General features: G+C 55.0%; 5 protein-coding genes across 5 annotated transcripts; 3 read left to right on the top strand and 2 right to left on the bottom strand.

The window, feature by feature from the left end:
- Window positions 1-233: 233 nt before the first annotated feature.
- Q8F55_006474 (uncharacterized protein) lies at window positions 234-2,432 on the bottom strand (the record flags this gene model as incomplete). Its single annotated transcript, XM_069354934.1, has 6 exons — window positions 234-877; window positions 924-1,226; window positions 1,264-1,582; window positions 1,638-1,733; window positions 1,777-1,880; window positions 1,925-2,432. 6 exons carry the CDS (start codon window positions 2,430-2,432, stop codon window positions 234-236), a joined length of 1,974 nt encoding a protein of 657 aa, XP_069207005.1.
- A 1,134-nt stretch (window positions 2,433-3,566) lies between these two features.
- Window positions 3,567-5,632, bottom strand: Q8F55_006473 (uncharacterized protein; the record flags this gene model as incomplete). Its single annotated transcript, XM_069354933.1, has 9 exons — window positions 3,567-3,595; window positions 3,645-3,761; window positions 3,810-3,993; window positions 4,035-4,249; window positions 4,307-4,579; window positions 4,633-5,118; window positions 5,171-5,229; window positions 5,270-5,437; window positions 5,565-5,632. 9 exons carry the CDS (start codon window positions 5,630-5,632, stop codon window positions 3,567-3,569), a joined length of 1,599 nt encoding a protein of 532 aa, XP_069207004.1.
- Window positions 5,633-6,522: 890 nt separating this feature from the next.
- On the top strand, window positions 6,523-7,782 carry CHS7_2 (Chitin synthase, class 7; the record flags this gene model as incomplete). The annotated part of the gene is made up of 5 exons (XM_069354932.1): window positions 6,523-6,682; window positions 6,736-7,031; window positions 7,082-7,448; window positions 7,497-7,573; window positions 7,621-7,782. The coding sequence occupies 5 exons, from the start codon at window positions 6,523-6,525 to the stop codon at window positions 7,780-7,782; spliced, it is 1,062 nt and encodes a 353-aa protein (XP_069207003.1).
- Window positions 7,783-8,284: 502 nt separating this feature from the next.
- Q8F55_006471 (uncharacterized protein) lies at window positions 8,285-9,848 on the top strand (the record flags this gene model as incomplete). The annotated part of the gene is made up of 6 exons (XM_069354931.1): window positions 8,285-8,347; window positions 8,386-8,572; window positions 8,626-8,726; window positions 8,775-8,998; window positions 9,046-9,125; window positions 9,181-9,848. The coding sequence occupies 6 exons, from the start codon at window positions 8,285-8,287 to the stop codon at window positions 9,846-9,848; spliced, it is 1,323 nt and encodes a 440-aa protein (XP_069207002.1).
- A 654-nt stretch (window positions 9,849-10,502) lies between these two features.
- Window positions 10,503-11,365, top strand: Q8F55_006470 (uncharacterized protein; the record flags this gene model as incomplete). The annotated part of the gene is made up of 4 exons (XM_069354930.1): window positions 10,503-10,580; window positions 10,654-10,689; window positions 10,739-11,008; window positions 11,069-11,365. The coding sequence occupies 4 exons, from the start codon at window positions 10,503-10,505 to the stop codon at window positions 11,363-11,365; spliced, it is 681 nt and encodes a 226-aa protein (XP_069207001.1).
- Between the last annotated feature and the right edge of the window lie 6,690 nt (window positions 11,366-18,055).

The following is an 18,055-nucleotide window of genomic DNA, read 5'->3' as shown; positions in this document are numbered from 1 at the left end:
GACCGTCGGGTCATTCGCTCTGGCAGACGGTTACAAAGACAAAGTCAACAAGCCGCGCGACTGGGCTGGCCGGCGCTCACTCGACCGACGCGTCTGGCGCGTCGACGGAGGCAATTTGCACCCTACATGGCGGAATGTTGACCGTGGCTAGACGCGACGTGATTGCATTACGTCATCAAAACAACTCGTAGACTACAGAGCAACCTCCCTCCACTCGAACGGCCGGCCCATCCCTAATCAAGCTCTAACATGTTGGACTGTTGCGACGCCAAGATGGCTGAGCCTTCCTCAAGGGAGGTGCGCAGCTTGGCAGAACGAGCCTCAACTTCGTCCAGCAGTCGCAGGAGCTCGGCAATCTCGTCCTTCGGCGTCGCTGCTGCTCGCTTGGCGAGGACCATGCGAACGGCTTCCGCGATATCCTCCTCGTTTGGCCCAAGGCGCTGGAGTCTCTTGACCTTGTGCTGCGAGACGGGGCGAGCTAGGTATGTGTAGATGTTCGACAACATGAGGCCCAGAATGATCACAGCCATGATCGTTCCTTTGCCGATGGGCCAGTCGCCAATCAAATCGCCCACAGCATCGGTGGCAGTGCTGATGCCGCTCGCGATGGACTTGAAGCCGGAAAGCACAGAGTCGAGAGAGCCTTGGAGGACCCAGTAATCGTTGTCCTGCCTCGCCCGACGCGCCTGTGCCGCAAACTCTTGAGCTTCCGTCGTCCCGGCTGGAGATGTAGGCGCCTCCAGTTCGGCCTCGTCGATGTGTTCCGCACCAGCCACGGCGAATTCGGTGGGGTGTTCCTTCATATGGGCCCGGATTTGATTGGCGAGATCGTCATGGAATTGCTTTTGGCCCTCGATGGCACCTCGCTCAATGATGCCTGCGACATGTCAGCTATCGATACTCCGGCATCCTGCAAGACACACCCTTCAACCACGATTTGCCCGTCCATTCCACCTCTGTTGTCACCAAGACGCGCGTCGATGCCGGCCCAGCCCAAGTGAAACACGTGCGGGTCTTGACACTGAACACGCTGCCATTGGGAACGTCGGGCGTCTTGGTTGTCGTGATCATTGTGATGTAGTCGTCAAAGTCACAGTGGTCATGGAGATCGACAATCTGACACTTCGTCTGCTTGGGGCCGACTGAGCCGTTCAAAGGCTTGATGTACGACATTGATCGTGTGAGCTTTTGATCCTCGTCCGGTCGCCAGTCTGATGACTCGATGTCTACACGGTCAGCACGTCAAGCAAGCGTGGGCGTCACCTTTGAGTTTCTGGCTGTCGTAGAGGAAGGTCCTGAACCAACCGCTGTTGAAGATCAGGTTGTACACCTTCTCTGGCGAGCTCGGGAAGACGGTATCGAGCGCCACCTCGGTGTAGTGCGTTCCTGCCTTGCCACACGCACACTCGGTCGTTCGATGGGAAGCCACAGTTTGAGGTGCTTCGCAGTCCGTGACGGATGGTGGTCGGGAGGTACCGTTTGCGACAGACGGAGTCATCACGTCGTCCGGATGAGCGATGCGCCAGATGTTCATGAGAACATCGAAGGTTGAGTCGCGGGAGATGAGCGAGGCGAATGTATACTGGGAAGAGGTCAGCAACACAGAGTCTGGTCTCGAAGGCGACACAAGCACTCACCCTCTCCTTGGCTGTGTACACTCCAATCGCGTTGGGAATGACCAACGCCGTCATCTTCTTCTCAATCGTCTTGACCTCGGAAAATGGCACGACAACCTAGTGCGCGGTCAGCACAGCTGTGACTGAGATTGGCACTTACATCTGTCACCCATCCGAACAGGTTGGAGTGGAAGCAGATATGGTTCTCCGAGACGTAGAGTCGGCCATGGACGAGGATATCCTTCGCCAGCGCACAGCCGTAATCTGTAGAGTTAGCTTCAGCTTCCTATGAGCAGTTCATGTCATACCTTCAATCAAGTAGTCGCCTTCGTCAACCGTTGGGAATAATGCGTGGAACTCGCCGTTGCGGCGGTTGCTCGCAACGGCAAACCCAGTGACGGGCAGGTGGTCGAGCCCTTCGGTGTCGCTATCGTGCTCGCTGTCGTCCTCTGAGCCGTAACCGTCATCGCTGTCGTCGCCGTGGGCTCGGATCAGGTAGGGGGAGCGGCCAGTTGAAACGGCCCGCTTGCCAATAACGTCGTCGGGCTGTGCGCTAAGGCCACTGCCACCCTTGGCCAATGCGGTGGAGATGGTACGACCTTGAGAAACGGCCGACGACGTTGAGGCCCGGCGCGAGCGGCGTGATCGGCGCTTCTTCTCTTCACCATGGCCATGGACATGGACATGGACAGGCGAGTTTAACTTGTCGGTCACCCTCTGAACCAGAGACTCGCGGCGGGAATGCCTCCCATCGTAACGAACCTCTGAAGCTGGAGTGGGTGATGTAAGGGATATTTCTGTGTCTGGATGGCTCATTGCTGAACGGCTGTTGATTTCAACTGGAGAGTCGAGTATGTCGTTGCTCCAGTCGTCGGTGATAAGGAGACGTGGGGTGGTAGCCGACCTTGGTGGATATGGGGGGCCACCGCTTTCCTTTAATGGCGGCTTTGGGAGGGTGGATTGGGGCGGGGCTGCTGCGATTGAGAGGGCGTGTTCGGCCGGCGAGGGAGAGTTGGGTAATGATGGTGCAGTGGTTGGGGGCTTTTTTGAACGAAGGATGGGCATCAAAGAGAGTTGCGTGGGGTAAAGAGGTGGAATGAAAGTAGGGCCCGACGTCAGTCAGGAGTCGTCGTCGTCGTCGATGATGATGCAGTTGAATGGTGGCGACGGATTGCGGACGGGCGGTGGATGCCGAACTGGCAGGGACCCGACCCAGAATGTGGCCATCCCGTCGTCGTCGTCTGCCCGCATGTCCTGCTCGCTGGCTACCTCGCTGACTGCCTCGCGGCTTGCATATAAAGCGCGCCTGCCCCCCGCCCCCCACCCAGTGCATGCGGGCATTCACATTCAAGTCCTTCGCATACAGCCCCACCCATCCAGCATGCACCCCTCCGCACCGACCAGCAACGACCAGGTGGACCCACGTCATGAAGTCATACTTGCCCGAGTGTTACGTAACATTGAACCAGAGATGCAGGAAGAAAACGCTTGTCCAAGGTCGAACTCGTCGCATCGTTCAGAGCTCAGAGCAGATCGAGCAGAGAGCACAAGGCGCGCGCTCGAATCACAACACGATACACGTCTGCCCAAGATACATCTCATTGCAGAGGCGCGTGCCCGCCGGTCCCATTACCGTAGAGCCTATCCAAGGTACAACAAAATATCTGGGGCATTGTGACTCACGCCATCACTGGGATGGTAAACCACGCCTACTGCGCGAGCCAAAGTAGCACCCAAGTCTCTCTGAGAGCGTCCATGCCTTGGTGGCCCCACGAATGTCAACTCTGCTGCACTCAATGTCAACAAAGGTTCGTAGGAGAGCTCTGGTTTTAGAAATTAGTAGAGAACCAAAAGTGGATGCCAACGGGCCGACATTTTATAGGAGCTGCAACAGGGGGTGCGAGATCACGTGATGACAGGACATGTAGATTGATTCTATGAAAGTATTGTCTACTTCGCAAGAGACTTGCCAGTCATTTCTAGCAGTGTTAGCTACCTGCTTGGTTCGCCAACGCGCCAAGGACTCACCGGCAGGCTGAGGAACACCCAGGATGGAAAGGATGGTAGGCGCGACGTCCGCAAGAGCTCCGGGCTCGTTGGAGGCGAACAGTCCCTTGGGGCCCGTGACGATGAAGGGAACATGGTCTGAGTTGGGGTAAGCCTACTGCCAGTTTTCGCCATTGAAGAACATACTGGTGGTGTGGGCAGTGTGGGGGTTGCCAGTCTGGAGGTCAATCATCTGCTCGGCGTTTCCGTGGTCGGCAGTAACGGCGAGGATGTAACCGGCCTCCTCACAGGCGTCGTAGATGGTCTTGACAGCAGCGTCGGTGGCGGTGATGGCCTTAACCGCAGCCTCGTAGTCACCAGTGTGGCCGACCTGGGCAGGAGTCAGTTCTACAACCAAGTTCGGACACAAACCATGTCGGGAGGAGCAAAGTTGCACATAACAAAGTCGAACTTGTTCGACTTGACGACCTCGGCAACCTTGTCGGCAACGGCCTGGACGCTCATCTCGGGCTGCTTGTCGTAGGTAGCAACCTTGGGAGAAGGAATCATAACACGCTCCTCGCCCTCGTACTGCTTCTCAACGCCACCGTTGAAGAAGAAGGTGACGTGGGCGTACTTCTCAGTCTCTGGAGAAACCGTCAGCACAGTCGGGGGAGGCCAGTGGCTTTTCTCTGGGCACGTACCGGCGATGTGGGACTGGGTAAGGCCCTCCTTGGCGAGCCACTCGGCAAGAACATTGTCCATGGAGACAGGGGGGAACGCGACGGGGAGGGTCCACTCCGGGTTGTAGCGCGACATGGTGGTGATGTTCTGGAAATCAGCGTAAGCCCAGAGGTGCCCACTCACAAGACCCTTGGGGATCGTAAGCTCGATCGGCTTGTCCTCAAAGGCAAGCAGAGTGACAAGCTCGCGCATGCGGTCAGAGCGGTAGTTGAAGGTGAAGATCGTGTCGTTCTCTGCTCAGAGTTAGAGATTGGACCCGACCAGCAAAGCAGGTTAATGAACGCACCCTGGATGCGGGTCGAAGCGTCTCCGAAGATGAGAGGCTTGACGAACTCATCAGTGACGCCGTTCTCGTAGGACTGCTCGATGGCCTTGACGGGGTCATCGGCCTTCTCGCCGGTGCCGTCGACAAGAGCGTCGACCGCGACCTTCACACGCTCCCAGCGCTTGTCGCGGTCCATGGCGTAGTAACGGCCAACAAAGGTGACGAGCTCGCCGATACCGATCTCCTTGATGTAGTCGAGGAGCTGCTGGACGTAGACAGTGGCCGACTTGGGGGCAGTGTCACGGCCGTCACCAAACGCGTGAATGTACACGTGGGGGACACCAACCTCCTTGGCGGCGCGGAGGAGGGCGAAGAGGTGGTTGATGTGCGAGTGAACACCACCGTCCGAGAGGAGACCCATGACGTGGAGGCGGCCGTTCGTGTCCTTGGCGTGCTTGAGCGAGGCAGCAATGGCAGGCTGGAGCTTGAACTCGTCGGTCTTGATGGCTGCGGTGAAGTCAGCATCGTTCGTGGACCGGTTGCAGTTCAATGAACGTACACTGGTCGATCCTGACAATGTCCTGCCAAACGATACGGCCAGCACCAATGTTCAAATGACTAAAAACCTCAGCATTGGCACTTTCAGGAGCGCACTTACCCGACCTCCGAGTTGCCCATGAGGCCATCCTTGAGACCGACAGCGAGGCCGTGCGCCTGGAGCTCGACAAAGTTGTGCTTGTCGCGGATGGCGTCCATGTTGGTCGTGTCACCGTGGAAGATGGCGTTGCCCTTCTCGTTGTCCGAGATTCCCCAGCCATCGTGAACGCTGGTACTGTTAGCAGTTGACCGGGCAAACGTGTGTTTGCTCATGATACTGACATCAAGCACACCTTGTCTAAGGTCGAGGTCAGCGTTGACCCGTGCGCACATTACGCTCCTGCCCGCTGTCATACTCACTGTTGGTGCTGACCTTCTGCTTCTTGGAGTCGTGGGGAGGAGAGTCTGGCGAACGAGTAGCCATTTTTGCGACTTTTGTTTTGGTGAGAGAGGGAGTGGGTTGTAGAAGAGATGAAGGATACGATTGGAAGGGCCCCAGCAACGATTCTTATCACAGACTCCACTTGTTGGGGGTGCCTCCACTTGGCAGTCTGCGCGGCAAAGTCCAATGACGGCTGGCTGGCTGGCTGGCTGACGGCCTGACGGAGAGCGGAGAGCCGGAGGGACCACTGGCAAGTCGGACAACTCAGGAGCTCGCACGTGCGTAAATGGGAGGATTATACAACAGCGTCACTGAGTGACCCCCGGAATCAAATCTCAAAACGATCGCTGTTACACCTTCAGGGCTTGATCAAGACTTGAGGGAAGAGCGGGGGCAAATGTGTCCCAGATCAAACCCAACACCGCTTCGTTTGTGTGGGAGGCAGGAAGGCGGTCGGCGTCAGTGCTGGTGCCCTCAGGGGTTGAAATCTCGTAGTGCGTCGCGCCAGGGGGGCTTACGCCGCTGCGAGCCCGCGCCTCACGGGTCTTGCCCCTTGCTCCCAACTCCCAGCTCCCAAGCTCCCCCTCCTCCTTGTGCCAGCCAGCCAGGGTCTCGCGCTTCAACCAAGCAAGCCAAAGCTCTGTCACGTTCACGTCCCTCTCAAACCCAACCAACCTCGCAATTCCTCCTCGTCCTCACCACCTCGACACCAGTCTTCATCTCTCTCCTCGAGCCACATCAACTCACCTCCGCTCCCCCATCTCTTCTGGCCTGCTGCTAGCATAGCTAGTCGTATCCAGCTCACTCTCTTTATCCCCCCAACAGCCAGCGGCCCGACCCACGGTTTCAACTCGCTCCCACATCGCCCGCCGTCGTCTCAAAGCCTTGGGCGTCAGCCTCCATCTCAACACCACGCTTCAACCTATCCCACCATGTCGTTGACCACTGCTCCTTTCAAGTTCGGTTCGTTTGACTGGGTCTGCGAGCGGGCTTCGCTGGTCGTCTGCCCGATGCTCGGGAGCTCGACTGGTATCGAGCCCACCTGCTATGCCCGCAACGTCCAGCTCGGAAGCCAGATCATCTTCCAACCCGGTACGTTTGTTTCTTGGCCTATCTGCTGGGCAAACTTGCTGACTCTGGCCCAGCAACATGCTTTGTTCACATTGCGGCCCTTGCCATGACCATTATCATGCTGTTCCACGTCCGATCAAAGTACACCGCCATTGGTCGCAAGGAGATTGTTCTCTTCTTCTACATCTACATGTTCGTCGAGCTGCTCGCCATCTTCCTCGACTCTTCGGTCATCCCCACCTCGCACGCCGTCTACCCCTGGTTTGCAGCTGTATACGCTGGTGCCATTGGCGCCCTTTACTGGTGTCTCCTCATCAACGGCTTTGTTGGCTTCCAGCTCTACGAGGATGGAACCCCAATGAGCCTCTGGGTAAGTAGCGGTCGACTCTGGCCGTGACCTGAATGCTAACCGGACTGCAGTCTCTCCGTCTCTCCTCGCTGGTTATCTGGGCCATCTGCTTCGTTGTTGCCATCGGAACATTCAAGAACACGGGTGGCCTCAGCAACAAGAACGCCATCGGCCTCTTCATCACCTACCTCGTCTTCCCTCTGATTGTTGCGGCGATCTACATTGTCTCGCAGCTCATCCTGGTTATTCGCACGCTGGATGACCGTTGGGTCATTGGCGACATTCTCTTCGGCGTTGGCTTCTACGCCGTCGGCTGCATCCTCCTCTTCGCCTTCAGCATCAAGATCTGTGACGCCGTCTCGCACTACATCGACGGCGTCTTCTTCTTCACGCTGTGCATGCTCTTCACGGTTATGATGGTCTACAAGTACTGGGACTGTACGTACCGCCGCGTCCCGCGTGGGCTGTTGCTAACACTTCTCTTAGCCATCACCAAGGAGGACCTCGAGTTCTCGGTCGGTTCCAAGAACGCTGTCTGGGAGGTCAAGGACCCTCTTCTGGCTGTGAGTGGACCGCAACAGCGCGCGTTCTCTTTACTAACACTGTCTAGCCCAACCCCGAGTACATGGAGGACGACTCCCAGTCGGCCTTCCGCGGCGCTGGCGGCTCTCTTGTTGGTGGCTATGGCGGCAACGCCATGTACGGCAACTACCAGTCCTACTCCAAGTCGCCGTCGTATGAGCATGGCCCAGAGTACAACTCTCACTACTAGGTCATGCTTCTGTAACGACACCCCTCTATACCCCGGCCACAAGGCTACCCACGCACCGTTAGGCAGCCTTGACCCACCTATGTATCTTAGAAGAGTGATGGACAATGCACGCAATGACACACTGCCGTTATGAACCACCCTGCTGTTTTGGTAGGGCAGGTCGAGGATCTGTCCGGACCGTGATTCGCTCGCTCAGTTCTTCCCGGCTATCCACCGAGTGTACTGGGCCACGAAGCACGCCTCTCGGCCGGTCGACGGGCACGGAGTGATCGCGGCGTGGTGGGGTGAAGAAGCAAGTGATTGTGCCTTGAGCCGCGGGTGGACCGGAGGAGAAACGAAAGGGTCGGTTCCTCCTGATCCGGGGCCAAGTGCAACTATCGGCCCGATGATTGCCAGTTGTTCTCCGGCCCTATTCCCGTCGCGGACTTGAGAATACATGATAAGTACAGAAGGAGCACTATGAGGCAGAGATGTAGTACCCCTCACGCTGCGTAAACCCACAATGTCTGCTTCGGTCAAGGTTGGATGGTGTGGTCTTGGAGCCATGGGCTCGGGCATGGTTTCGGTGAGTGGCCACCTTCGGAGTTGGAGCTGACCAGCCAGAGCCTGCTGTCCCAACAGTTCTCGGTCAAGGCCTATGACATCTACCAGCCCTCAGTTGATGCGGTCGTCGCCAAAGGAGCCGTTGCATGTGCCGACCCCAGGGAGGCTGCTACCGATGTGGACGTCTTGGGCCTGATGGTCGTCAACGCCGCCCAGGTAGAAGCCATCGTGACTCAAGTTGCCGAAGGTACGCCGAGGCAGCAAGCCTCTTCATTTCTCGGCTGATATCTTATCGCTCAGTTCTTAAGAAGGACGCCTCGATCATCTGCTTCTCCACGGTTCCACCGACGTTCCTTGCTTCCATGCAGACGAAGCTTGACCAGGTCGGCAACGGCAACACGGTAAGCCGTCCGAGGCACCTGCTCGAGAGTCAGCCCTAATATAGACAGCTGGTCGACGCTCCTGTTTCTGGAGGGTTCATCAGAGCGGCAGACGGCCAGCTCAGCATCATGACAGCGGGCAGCGACGAGGCCCTCAAGAAGACCGCCCCTGTCCTCGAGGCGCTGACACGCTCCCCTGGCCAGCTGGCTGTTGTCGGAACGAAAGTGGGACAGGCCAGCGACTTCAAGCTCATCAACCAAGTCCTCTGTGCTATCCACATTGCCGCTGCTGGGTAAGTTGTGCCGAGTAGGCGCGGTGAGCATCGCCCTGACGGCACAGCGAGGCGATGGCTCTCACAGCCAACCTTGGAGTCAACCCTCGAAAGCTGTACAATGCCCTCAAGGACTCTAGTTTCATGTGTGAGTATCTCACCAGCTCGTCCAAGGAGCCCGAGTGCTAACACCTGCTCCTCAGTTGGACACCGTGTGCCATGGCAGTTGAGGGACGACGGCCTGCCAAAGTCGGCAATGACAATCATCTGCAAGGATGTGGGAATCGTCATGGACGAGGCCCGCCTGATCGGCTTCCCCGCGCCGCTGTCCTCTACCTCGGAGCAGCTGTTTGGAGCGGCCCTTGGTTCCGGTCTCGCCAAGGACGATGACGCCAACGTCGTCAAGCTCTGGCAGAAGTTTGGCGGGAAATCGGTGGTTGAATCCGGCACGATTGAGGAAGAGGAAGCCGCTGCTCTTGCGGCAGTTGGCGGAGAGGAGCACATCGAAACAGTGTCAACGTTGCTTTGGGCCATCCATACTGTTGCTGCGGCTGAGGCATTGGCCTTTGCGAGACAGAAGAACATGGACCTTGAGGCCGTCTTCAACGTGATCGGCACCTCGGCAGCATCCTCCCAGCCTTTGGTCAAGTTCAAGGACGAGTTGTCGTACCCCAACGACCACTCGCCCAAGGACGGGCAGCCATCAGTCAAAGAACTCCTCTCCAAGCTCGACGGAGTGCTTGCCGAGGCGAAGCGAACATCAACACCCCTCTTTTTGACTCAGGCTGCCTACCAGCAGCTGGTTCTTGCGTCGAGCAAGGGCTGGGGAAGTGAGGGAGCGAGTGTCGTTGGACGCCTTTGGACTCAATAGAGATAGGATTAGATGGTTCATAGCCGATGGATTGCTCTGGATTACTCTTGAGCTTCGCGTATAGTCAGTCGCCTTTCAATGATGTTCCGTTATTTCCGGGACTGCAGAAAGCCGCTGGGAGGTTGTGAGGGGCCACAAAAGGCCGCAAACCAGTCTGGGAGGGTTGAAATCGATGTTACACTCACACCCACGTCCACATCTTGTTATCAATGGATATCCCAAAGCCCCTGGCTCGATCTCCAGTCCCTAGAGCATCTTGGAATGCCGTGCAGAAGATAACCGATCCAGGATACGTTGTGCGGAGGTGAACAGACCAGTCTTTCTTTGCCGGCAAAAAGCCGCACTGACAACAAGTGCCTCAGGTACCGAAGCCGAATTTGATGCCGGTACCTGATCGACACAACCTCCACCACGTCGGCATGTCCAATCACGTCGACTTGGACCATGTTGCAACAACCGACCTCTGTGCGAGCGAGCGAGTCACCGCGGCTCCTTGCGCCTTGTGGTGACAGGCGCACGGCGCACGGCAACGCGGTTCCACGGCCGATACAGTCAGTCCTGGAATACGCAGTCATCCTAAGACATGTATAAATGCAGACGGACGGCCTCGGCGCCAAGTGTCTGTCCTTCCTCCCCTCACCAAAAAGGAACACCATGTTTACCCTCCAGTCTGTCCTCGCTGCGTCGCTCCTGGCCTCCTCTGCGGTTGCCCACTTCACGCTCGACTACCCTGTGCGTATCTTGTTATCAACCCGACTGTCCGCAACGGAGAGATAGCAATGATCGGTTACTAACACTGCGGCAGCCCACCCGTGGCTTTGACGACGACAAGGAGCCCCAGGTGAGCCACGACCGTCTCAGCGCGTCCGAACCCCACTAACTGTTCCCAGTTCTGCGGCGGTTTCAACAGTGTCGGTACCCGTCAGCCGTTCCCCTTGAGCGCCGCCGCTCCCGTCTGGATCGACTCGCACCACACTCTGGCTTCGGTCGCTACCTTCGTCTCGACCAAGGCTGCCCCCTCCAACTTCTCCGACTTTGTCAACATCACCAACTTCTTCCAGGTCAAGGATGGCAAGTACTGCTGGGATGTCGACTTTGAGAGCCTTGGTCTTGGCCTTACCAACGGCTCCGAGGTGACCGTCCAGGTCCAGTACAACGGTGTAAGTGGCACCAGCCTTTGAACAAGTCCGCGTCCAGCAACTATCTCTTAACACTCTCAGGGCGACGGCAACCTCTACCAGTGCACCGACCTGGTCCTCCTGTCCGACTACACCGTCCCCGCCAACCAGACTTGCGCGACCGACGCGTCCGTCACGGCTGTCAACGTTTCCGCCACGGTCGCCCCTCCCGCGCCCGCTGCCTCGACGTCGGCCGCCTCCGCGTCGGGCGCCTCCGCTTCCGCCTCGGCCTCCGCGTCTGCGTCCGGCAAGCCTACGTCGGGCGACCTCGTCTCCAAGCCCGTCAGCGTGGCCGCTGCTGCCGTCGGCGTCCTTGCTCTCGGCTGGGTCGCCCTCTAAGCAGGTGGTCATCTAGCTGCCCAGCGGCGCAGTACAACTATAGTCAAGAAGTCAAAATCCCACGTCGTATCAAGTCAGATAGTATGCTACTACAACTTGCTACATGATTGATACACTCCCAAGTGGGAGCGCGATCAGGCTGCAGAACTGTCCAACGTCAACTGATGAAGCTAACCCAACGAACGACCCAACTGCCGCCTGCCCGTGCAACCACACAGCCCCGTTTCGAGAGCATACACAAGACAAGAAACCCAAACGTGGAGGCCTGAAGGGCAAGAGGATCAATCAATGATGGCAGATGCTCAGAGTATCGAACGAAACATTGGTATCATCTGGCTCCAATCCGGTCTCGTTGTGGGAGGGAAGGGGCAGGCGGATTGGCGTCCAGGTTGGTGAGAGGTCACACATTGCTCTTTCTCTCTACTCCAACACCACGTATTCCTGCCTTGTGTGGCTACCTTTAGACAGTCTTGTTATCGGTGGTAGCATCGGTTCCCAAGGTACGATGAAGTTGACGGCTTCTGACACATGATGCACATAATGAATACAAGACTGTGGCTCCATCCGGGAGAAACGAAGGAAACCAGTGTCTTTCTTACTCATCGCCCTTGGATACTTCTTTGTGGCAATACCCCCACAGCTGCAGGGCGAAAGTAAAGACTCGCTTCGCGCCCTTCTACGTTGCTGTTTTCCGGTTCATCTCGTCTATGATGGTATCTGTTATTGTGGCCCCGTGCAGCCTTGCTCTACCCAAACCCGGCCTCGGACAAGCTAGGCCAACACCAGCTAGCCCAGCTCCTTCCGGTTGACATCGCCGCACACCGTGTGCCCCCCGCCACCGGTTGAGTGGGGCAGTAGTGCTGGAAGGGTTCAATCCGGCTTTTCTCAACCTTGGACAACGAGATGGTAACCCTTCTCGCCGGAGGCACCAACTGAGCGCCACGCCGTGACTGCTGTCGTCTCCAATGTCGTCGTGTGCACAATCGTGTATGCTTCACCCCCCACAGTCTGCGCCTGCGCTTTCAACGTCGGCGCTCCCGATGAAAAGGGGGGGGGGGGGGGGATGCTCTTGGTGCTGTCTATGCAGAAAGTCAGTCGTGGCGCTTAGCAGGCACTTCGCCGCACACCCAGATCGCAGACACACTTAATTATAGAATAGAAGAGCTTGTCTCCCTGCCACATCTTCTTTGGTTAACCCAAGTGAGAAACTGACTGATGGTCAGTGATGCCAGGGTGCAATCTAGCTGCCGACGGAGAGCATAATCATAACGTACCGGGTAGTGTCTAGTGAGACCAGCCTCTTTGCTCTGTGGGTCCGATTCATTCACGGTCTCGGCGTCTAACAGTGGAGGATGTATGACTTGTGTACACCCGTGGTTCCGAATGAAGTCAATTGCGTGGACAACTCTAGTGCACCTGGGTGCATTCCGCACTTCTCGAGTTGTATATAACCACACTTCAGTTTGGAAGGGCCCTACCACCTAGTAGCAAAGTTGGTTGAACTGGCTGAATCTGATCGCTTGCTGGACTACATTTGATCATACGATACCGACCGAGAAATTATTTCACAACTTCAGAAAATTGTGCTTCCCCTGTGGTGTCTCCCTGGAGTACTATCGAACCACTGGCTGCTGCTGCTTGGTAAATGATTGGACTCCATCCCTCTACACCGGGGCCTTCTAGAAGATCGACTGCAGAAGGGCTACATCACTTCAAGGATGATGATGACCCTTTCTTTGATCGCCCCAGTACACATATCTGCCGCACGATGGTCGCCGGGGACTTGTAAGAACCAAGGAGCTCCAACTCACTTTTGAAAGCTCCTTGATTAGATAGATATATACATTGTCCTCATTAGTTTCAAACAGCCTCATCAGGAGCTCCCCCGCGTATACGCAGTTTGCTCATGCCCACACCCTCCCTTGCAATTGTCTCACTTTTGACTGCAGGAATCCAGCCCAGAAACATCTATCACTCTGACAGAGAAAGAAAGGTGCAACTCTTGTCTCAAGGACGTGTAGATCTCTGACTGCCCTTACCTAATGCCGCCAGCAGTAAGTAGTGACCCTAGCATTGCGCTCGGAAGGCCTGCCAGCATCCGTCCCCACTACGAAGAAGCCAGTGAAAGGCTGTTTAAGAATCAATCGAGCAGGAGCTCAGCGCTGGAAATTGATCGATGGGGATCAATCAAACTGCTCTCCATCTCCAAATCGGGCAGCGCAAAGGAGGTTTTAGGCTGGGTTTGAGCTGCCAGAGTGCCCTGCACGCAGTTTACCACTCCCCCTGTCTTGGAGCAGCTCTTCAACAATTGTCACCTTTTTATTACGAATCTGTAATGAGATTTGCTTCCTAATAGAAGTCAGTCGTTCTGAATCACACAAGGCTGATTTTCTCACGAGATATCAAAAGCGTCCCAACCTTTCTTTCATCTGACACTGACATCGACGATACCTGCATTATTAACTTCCTTCAGACGTAGGACACAGTTTGAAAAATGAATACTTCAATCCTGTCTTTTGACACTGTTTCTGACCACCAGACCGGAACCGGAAAACGGATTTCGATGCAGCTTAGCTGGAGCTCTTCCCAAGCTCAATGTCCAACTCAGCGGCTACCTGCAAAGATTGCGACAGAACTTCACCCATAGAGTCACAATGCAGTAACAGCCATGCACATGCGCCATTCCATGTTGCATACACTATCAGGGCCAAGGACCGTGCAGGAGTATATCGCAGGTTGTTAAGCTGAGAAACATGCTCGGAGTCATTGAAGCCACTGCTCCCACTCGATTAATCTGGTGAATCTCGGTGCACCCAGCAGAGCTCGTAGTAGGATGCGCGAAGCGTAGCCGATGGGCCATTATGTCCACTGCATTAACATCTCAACCGAAAAGCTTTCACTCAACGCATGTTGGTTTTTTTTTTTGTAACCCAAAGACGATGCGACGGCGTCACGCGGTTTGGGTGCCATGGGAGGACGAAATGCGTGCGAATGCCACAGAGCATCCGTGTGCAGATATTCACCGTAATGATCGTTCTTCTACGCAAATGGAGGCTCCACCGAACGACACTTGGCGACTGGTGTGAAAGTGCAAGAGCGCAGTTCAGGACAGGACATTACAGGATGCGAAAGAAAAACAGGGATGAGGGGATAAGATCGTCAAAGGCGCTGGCTCTTGGGTGGTGTGGTAGGCTATACAACGTTCCTCCATTGAAAAGCTCTAGTGGATGTGGACGAGTGACACACCATGGTTAGCTAGCGGCATAGAACAGAGCGAACATGAGCGGTCAGTCCCGCGTTGGCTTTATCGGGCACCCTCAGCAGGTCCTCCCCAACTTTCGCACCTTTCCTTCCAATTGACGTTCGATAGAAATCGATCCAAGCTATACAAATCGGTCCATTAGCAGTCGCAACTTTGGGCTATGGGACTTATGGCCATGAAGATACAAATGCGGTACAGAGAGATACACCTGTTAATTAAGATGTGTGTACAGCATACCCTAACGGACCACCACAATAGGCATTTCATGACTTGCAGGGAGCAACCATTGCGAAAGTTGGAGGCGCGGCACTGTTAAGCCGACAAATATCGAAATCATCCTTGGGAATATGCCCCATGAACTGCGGGAGGGCAAGTCTGCTCCCACCTCTATAGAGTACCAAGAGGATCCAACACCTTCCATTGCACTTCCATGACTTTGCTGCCGTTTCTACAGCGCTGGCAAGGCACTAGGAGCGATTGGAAGAATTGTCACATTTTCATTAGGAAATCGTAATTGATTTCGGCTCCTAATGAAAGTCGCTTGCTCCTCATTGTAGGGTGCGATGAGTGGATCAGTTAGTGCGCTTTCAACGGTTCAGCAGCCGCCAGCGTCCATGTTGCTGATGGTGCAAATGGTTGAATTGATGATATCGGGCTTGAGATGCAGTGAAAGCCCAAATTGCCTTGGCGATTAGTTGCAATTTGGGCCGATCGGGGACAGAAAGAAAGACTCATCGCATTGTCAGGCGCGTTCGACGGACACGGACTCATTGAAGAGCTGTGACTACTTGTTTGTTGGCCTTGTGGGTTTCGTAAATGTTTGCCTAAACGCCCAATGGTTGGTTGGACCTTTGGCGCCAAGCTTCGCTACACGCACATATTGTGTTTATAATTTCACACGCTCGATTCTGTGCACCCACGCCCCCGGTTGGTAGCGTGAGAGACGTATGACTATGAATCTGGTGGCTACCCGAGGCCGTGGTGACGAACGGTGTGCATGAGGACCTTTGGGTCCCTCCTCGCTGTTGTGATGGGCATCGAGTGCGTGATGTGGTTGGTAGGGGGAGGTTGTTGAGTGCCGGAGGTGCTGTTTTGACGCAACCTCGCAACGTGGGTCATTTTAGGTGGGAGGGGGAAGGCGCCTGCATTTAAACACTTGACCTGCGTGCAGCGAAGTTCGACGACGTCTGGGCCATACATGTTTAGGAGCCACTGCTTGCTCACGGAAGGGTGAACATCGTTACGCGGATACGTCGTTGAAAATGCACGCATTTGATTCCATGGCCCCACCAAGACTCGTTGCATGGCCTCATACGAGGGACAACTCGTGTTACAACTTGCCCAAAGCCATTGATATTCACACCATTCGTGTCACCTAAGGCACATCGCACTACAAATCACTGATTTATGTTGTTATCATGTCACGAGAACCGGATTTTGGTACCATTATCGCTTTTCCACTGTGACCACGAATAAATACACATTCAGAGCAGCTCCCCATATATTGTCGAAGTCAAAGAACGGAAAAGCTTGAAGTCAGAACTCCGAGGAATCAACTATACACCGAATCATGTTTGGGGTAGCATCTTGGGGGTCCTCATTTTGTCTTTTGACAATAGTGACTACAAGTGTGGACACTGCCCCAACCGGAGTGCCTGGTGGTTGCTTCTCGCCCATGATGGAGCAATTGACATTGCTGCACAACCCGTTCCGACACTCTGCGCTCCCAGGCCCTCATTGTAGGGCGCGTTGTCTGCGGGCATCAGTGGGAGAACTGGCACATTCGCAGCCTTCGGCTAATGTGTGTGTGGCCTGACAAGTGAGAAAGAGACTCCAAAGTTCGTCAACCGTCGCTGCACGCACACGTTGTGTTGTTTGCACGAGTTTTGCCCTGCTGCCACCACACCCAAAAGCACCAAAACGTTGCGAGGTTGCGGCAAAACAACACCTCCGGCACTCAACAGCATTATCACCCACATCATGCCTCCAGATGTTCACCACACCGACCAGCCACTAGGGGACAGCCCTCAAACACGGTGTTCAGCGCCACAGGCCCAGGAGCAGCAACCAGAGCTAGATTTGTGCTTCTCCTATGTCAGGAATTGGGAGCTTGCGCGATGAGACGGAATCAAACGCGTGCCCATAGTACGACGCGGGCGTGCAGCGAAGTTTGACTCCAAAATTGTCACGTTTCTGTCTAGACAAAGTGGATCTATGCATTTAATGACAGTTCTGGCCGATGTTTATTTAGAAACTATTGGTGGGGTGAAAGGTGTGAAGAAGTCATGACCACAGGGGTGTGCGGCGAATTAATTTGTGGATCCGGTTGGTGAATCGTCTTAAGTAGTGCTCATCAACGTTTTCAAACCTGTGAGGCATTCTTGAAGAGACATCCACGGTAGTCCTTGGGAGAATACATCGATGACATGACGGTAAGTACATCATCGCCGGCTCAGCAGATGAAGACTTCATTCACTCACTCTTCTCGTCTTTTTTGGCAAGAGAATGTGCGGCAAACTGCTTGTTTTGGAACAATACTCCGTCGGACTGTAACGAGGCCGCCCAACATTTCCCTGTCACTCTGTTGTGTGATTTATCGCTCCATGTAGTTAGTTACCAGAAGTGTGAGCTCATCTGTTTGGCGATAAGCACATGTCAAGGAGTGCGCCGTGCTTCGGTTACGAAATCCTATTGGAAATTCAATTAATGGAAGTTGATTGGCTATGATTGGATGTGAGGACGGAGAACCTGTGTATCTACTTGTTTCTAGTTGGCCTTCCTGGAGCCTGACCATTGCCGTTCTGGATTGGAATGTAATACAAGCTTTGAGAAACCATAGGGGATGTTTGTTTCCTTCTCGGCGAACTGCGATTAGCGGACAGCCTTTCCCAATACCTGTAACACATTTTCAAGCTCACCAGGGCTTTATGGTGGCAACGCGACTGGAAAGTTCTATTGTAAACACTAAATTTGGCTGCTTAAATGACTGCGCTTAGTACTCACCACCACAGGTTTCAATTCGGGGATACCTGACGGTTATTGTTCAAAGGTACACAAACATCTGCATATACAAACCAGTAAGGGGTGACATGGCTACGTCTGGCAAGACTTGGAGAAACTCGCGAAACTGAAACTCCTCCACCTCAATGTATTGAGTATTGTTGGATGTCAACCCCCTTTGTGAAAGATGTCGACTCGTCCTTCCTGGTACCTCGTTTAACAACACTCGATGGCGAGAGGGTCGACACTCTTAATAGTCACCTGCCCCGGGATCCGTCCAACTGCGGTGCAGAGGACATTGGCAGTGCCCACATCACCTCCGCCATCGCCGAGGCCGGACGTCAAGGGTTCATCGGAGCGCCGACCGCCACGCCCCCGAGGGCTATGTTGAAGGCCTAATGCCCTAACCCCTAACTAAGATCTTGCAA

Source organism: Vanrija albida, assembly GCF_041260175.1.
Source record: "Vanrija albida strain AlHP1 chromosome Unknown contig_5, whole genome shotgun sequence".
NCBI classification, from domain to species: domain Eukaryota; kingdom Fungi; phylum Basidiomycota; class Tremellomycetes; order Trichosporonales; family Trichosporonaceae; genus Vanrija; species Vanrija albida.
This window is presented reverse-complemented; position numbering and strand designations above follow the sequence as displayed.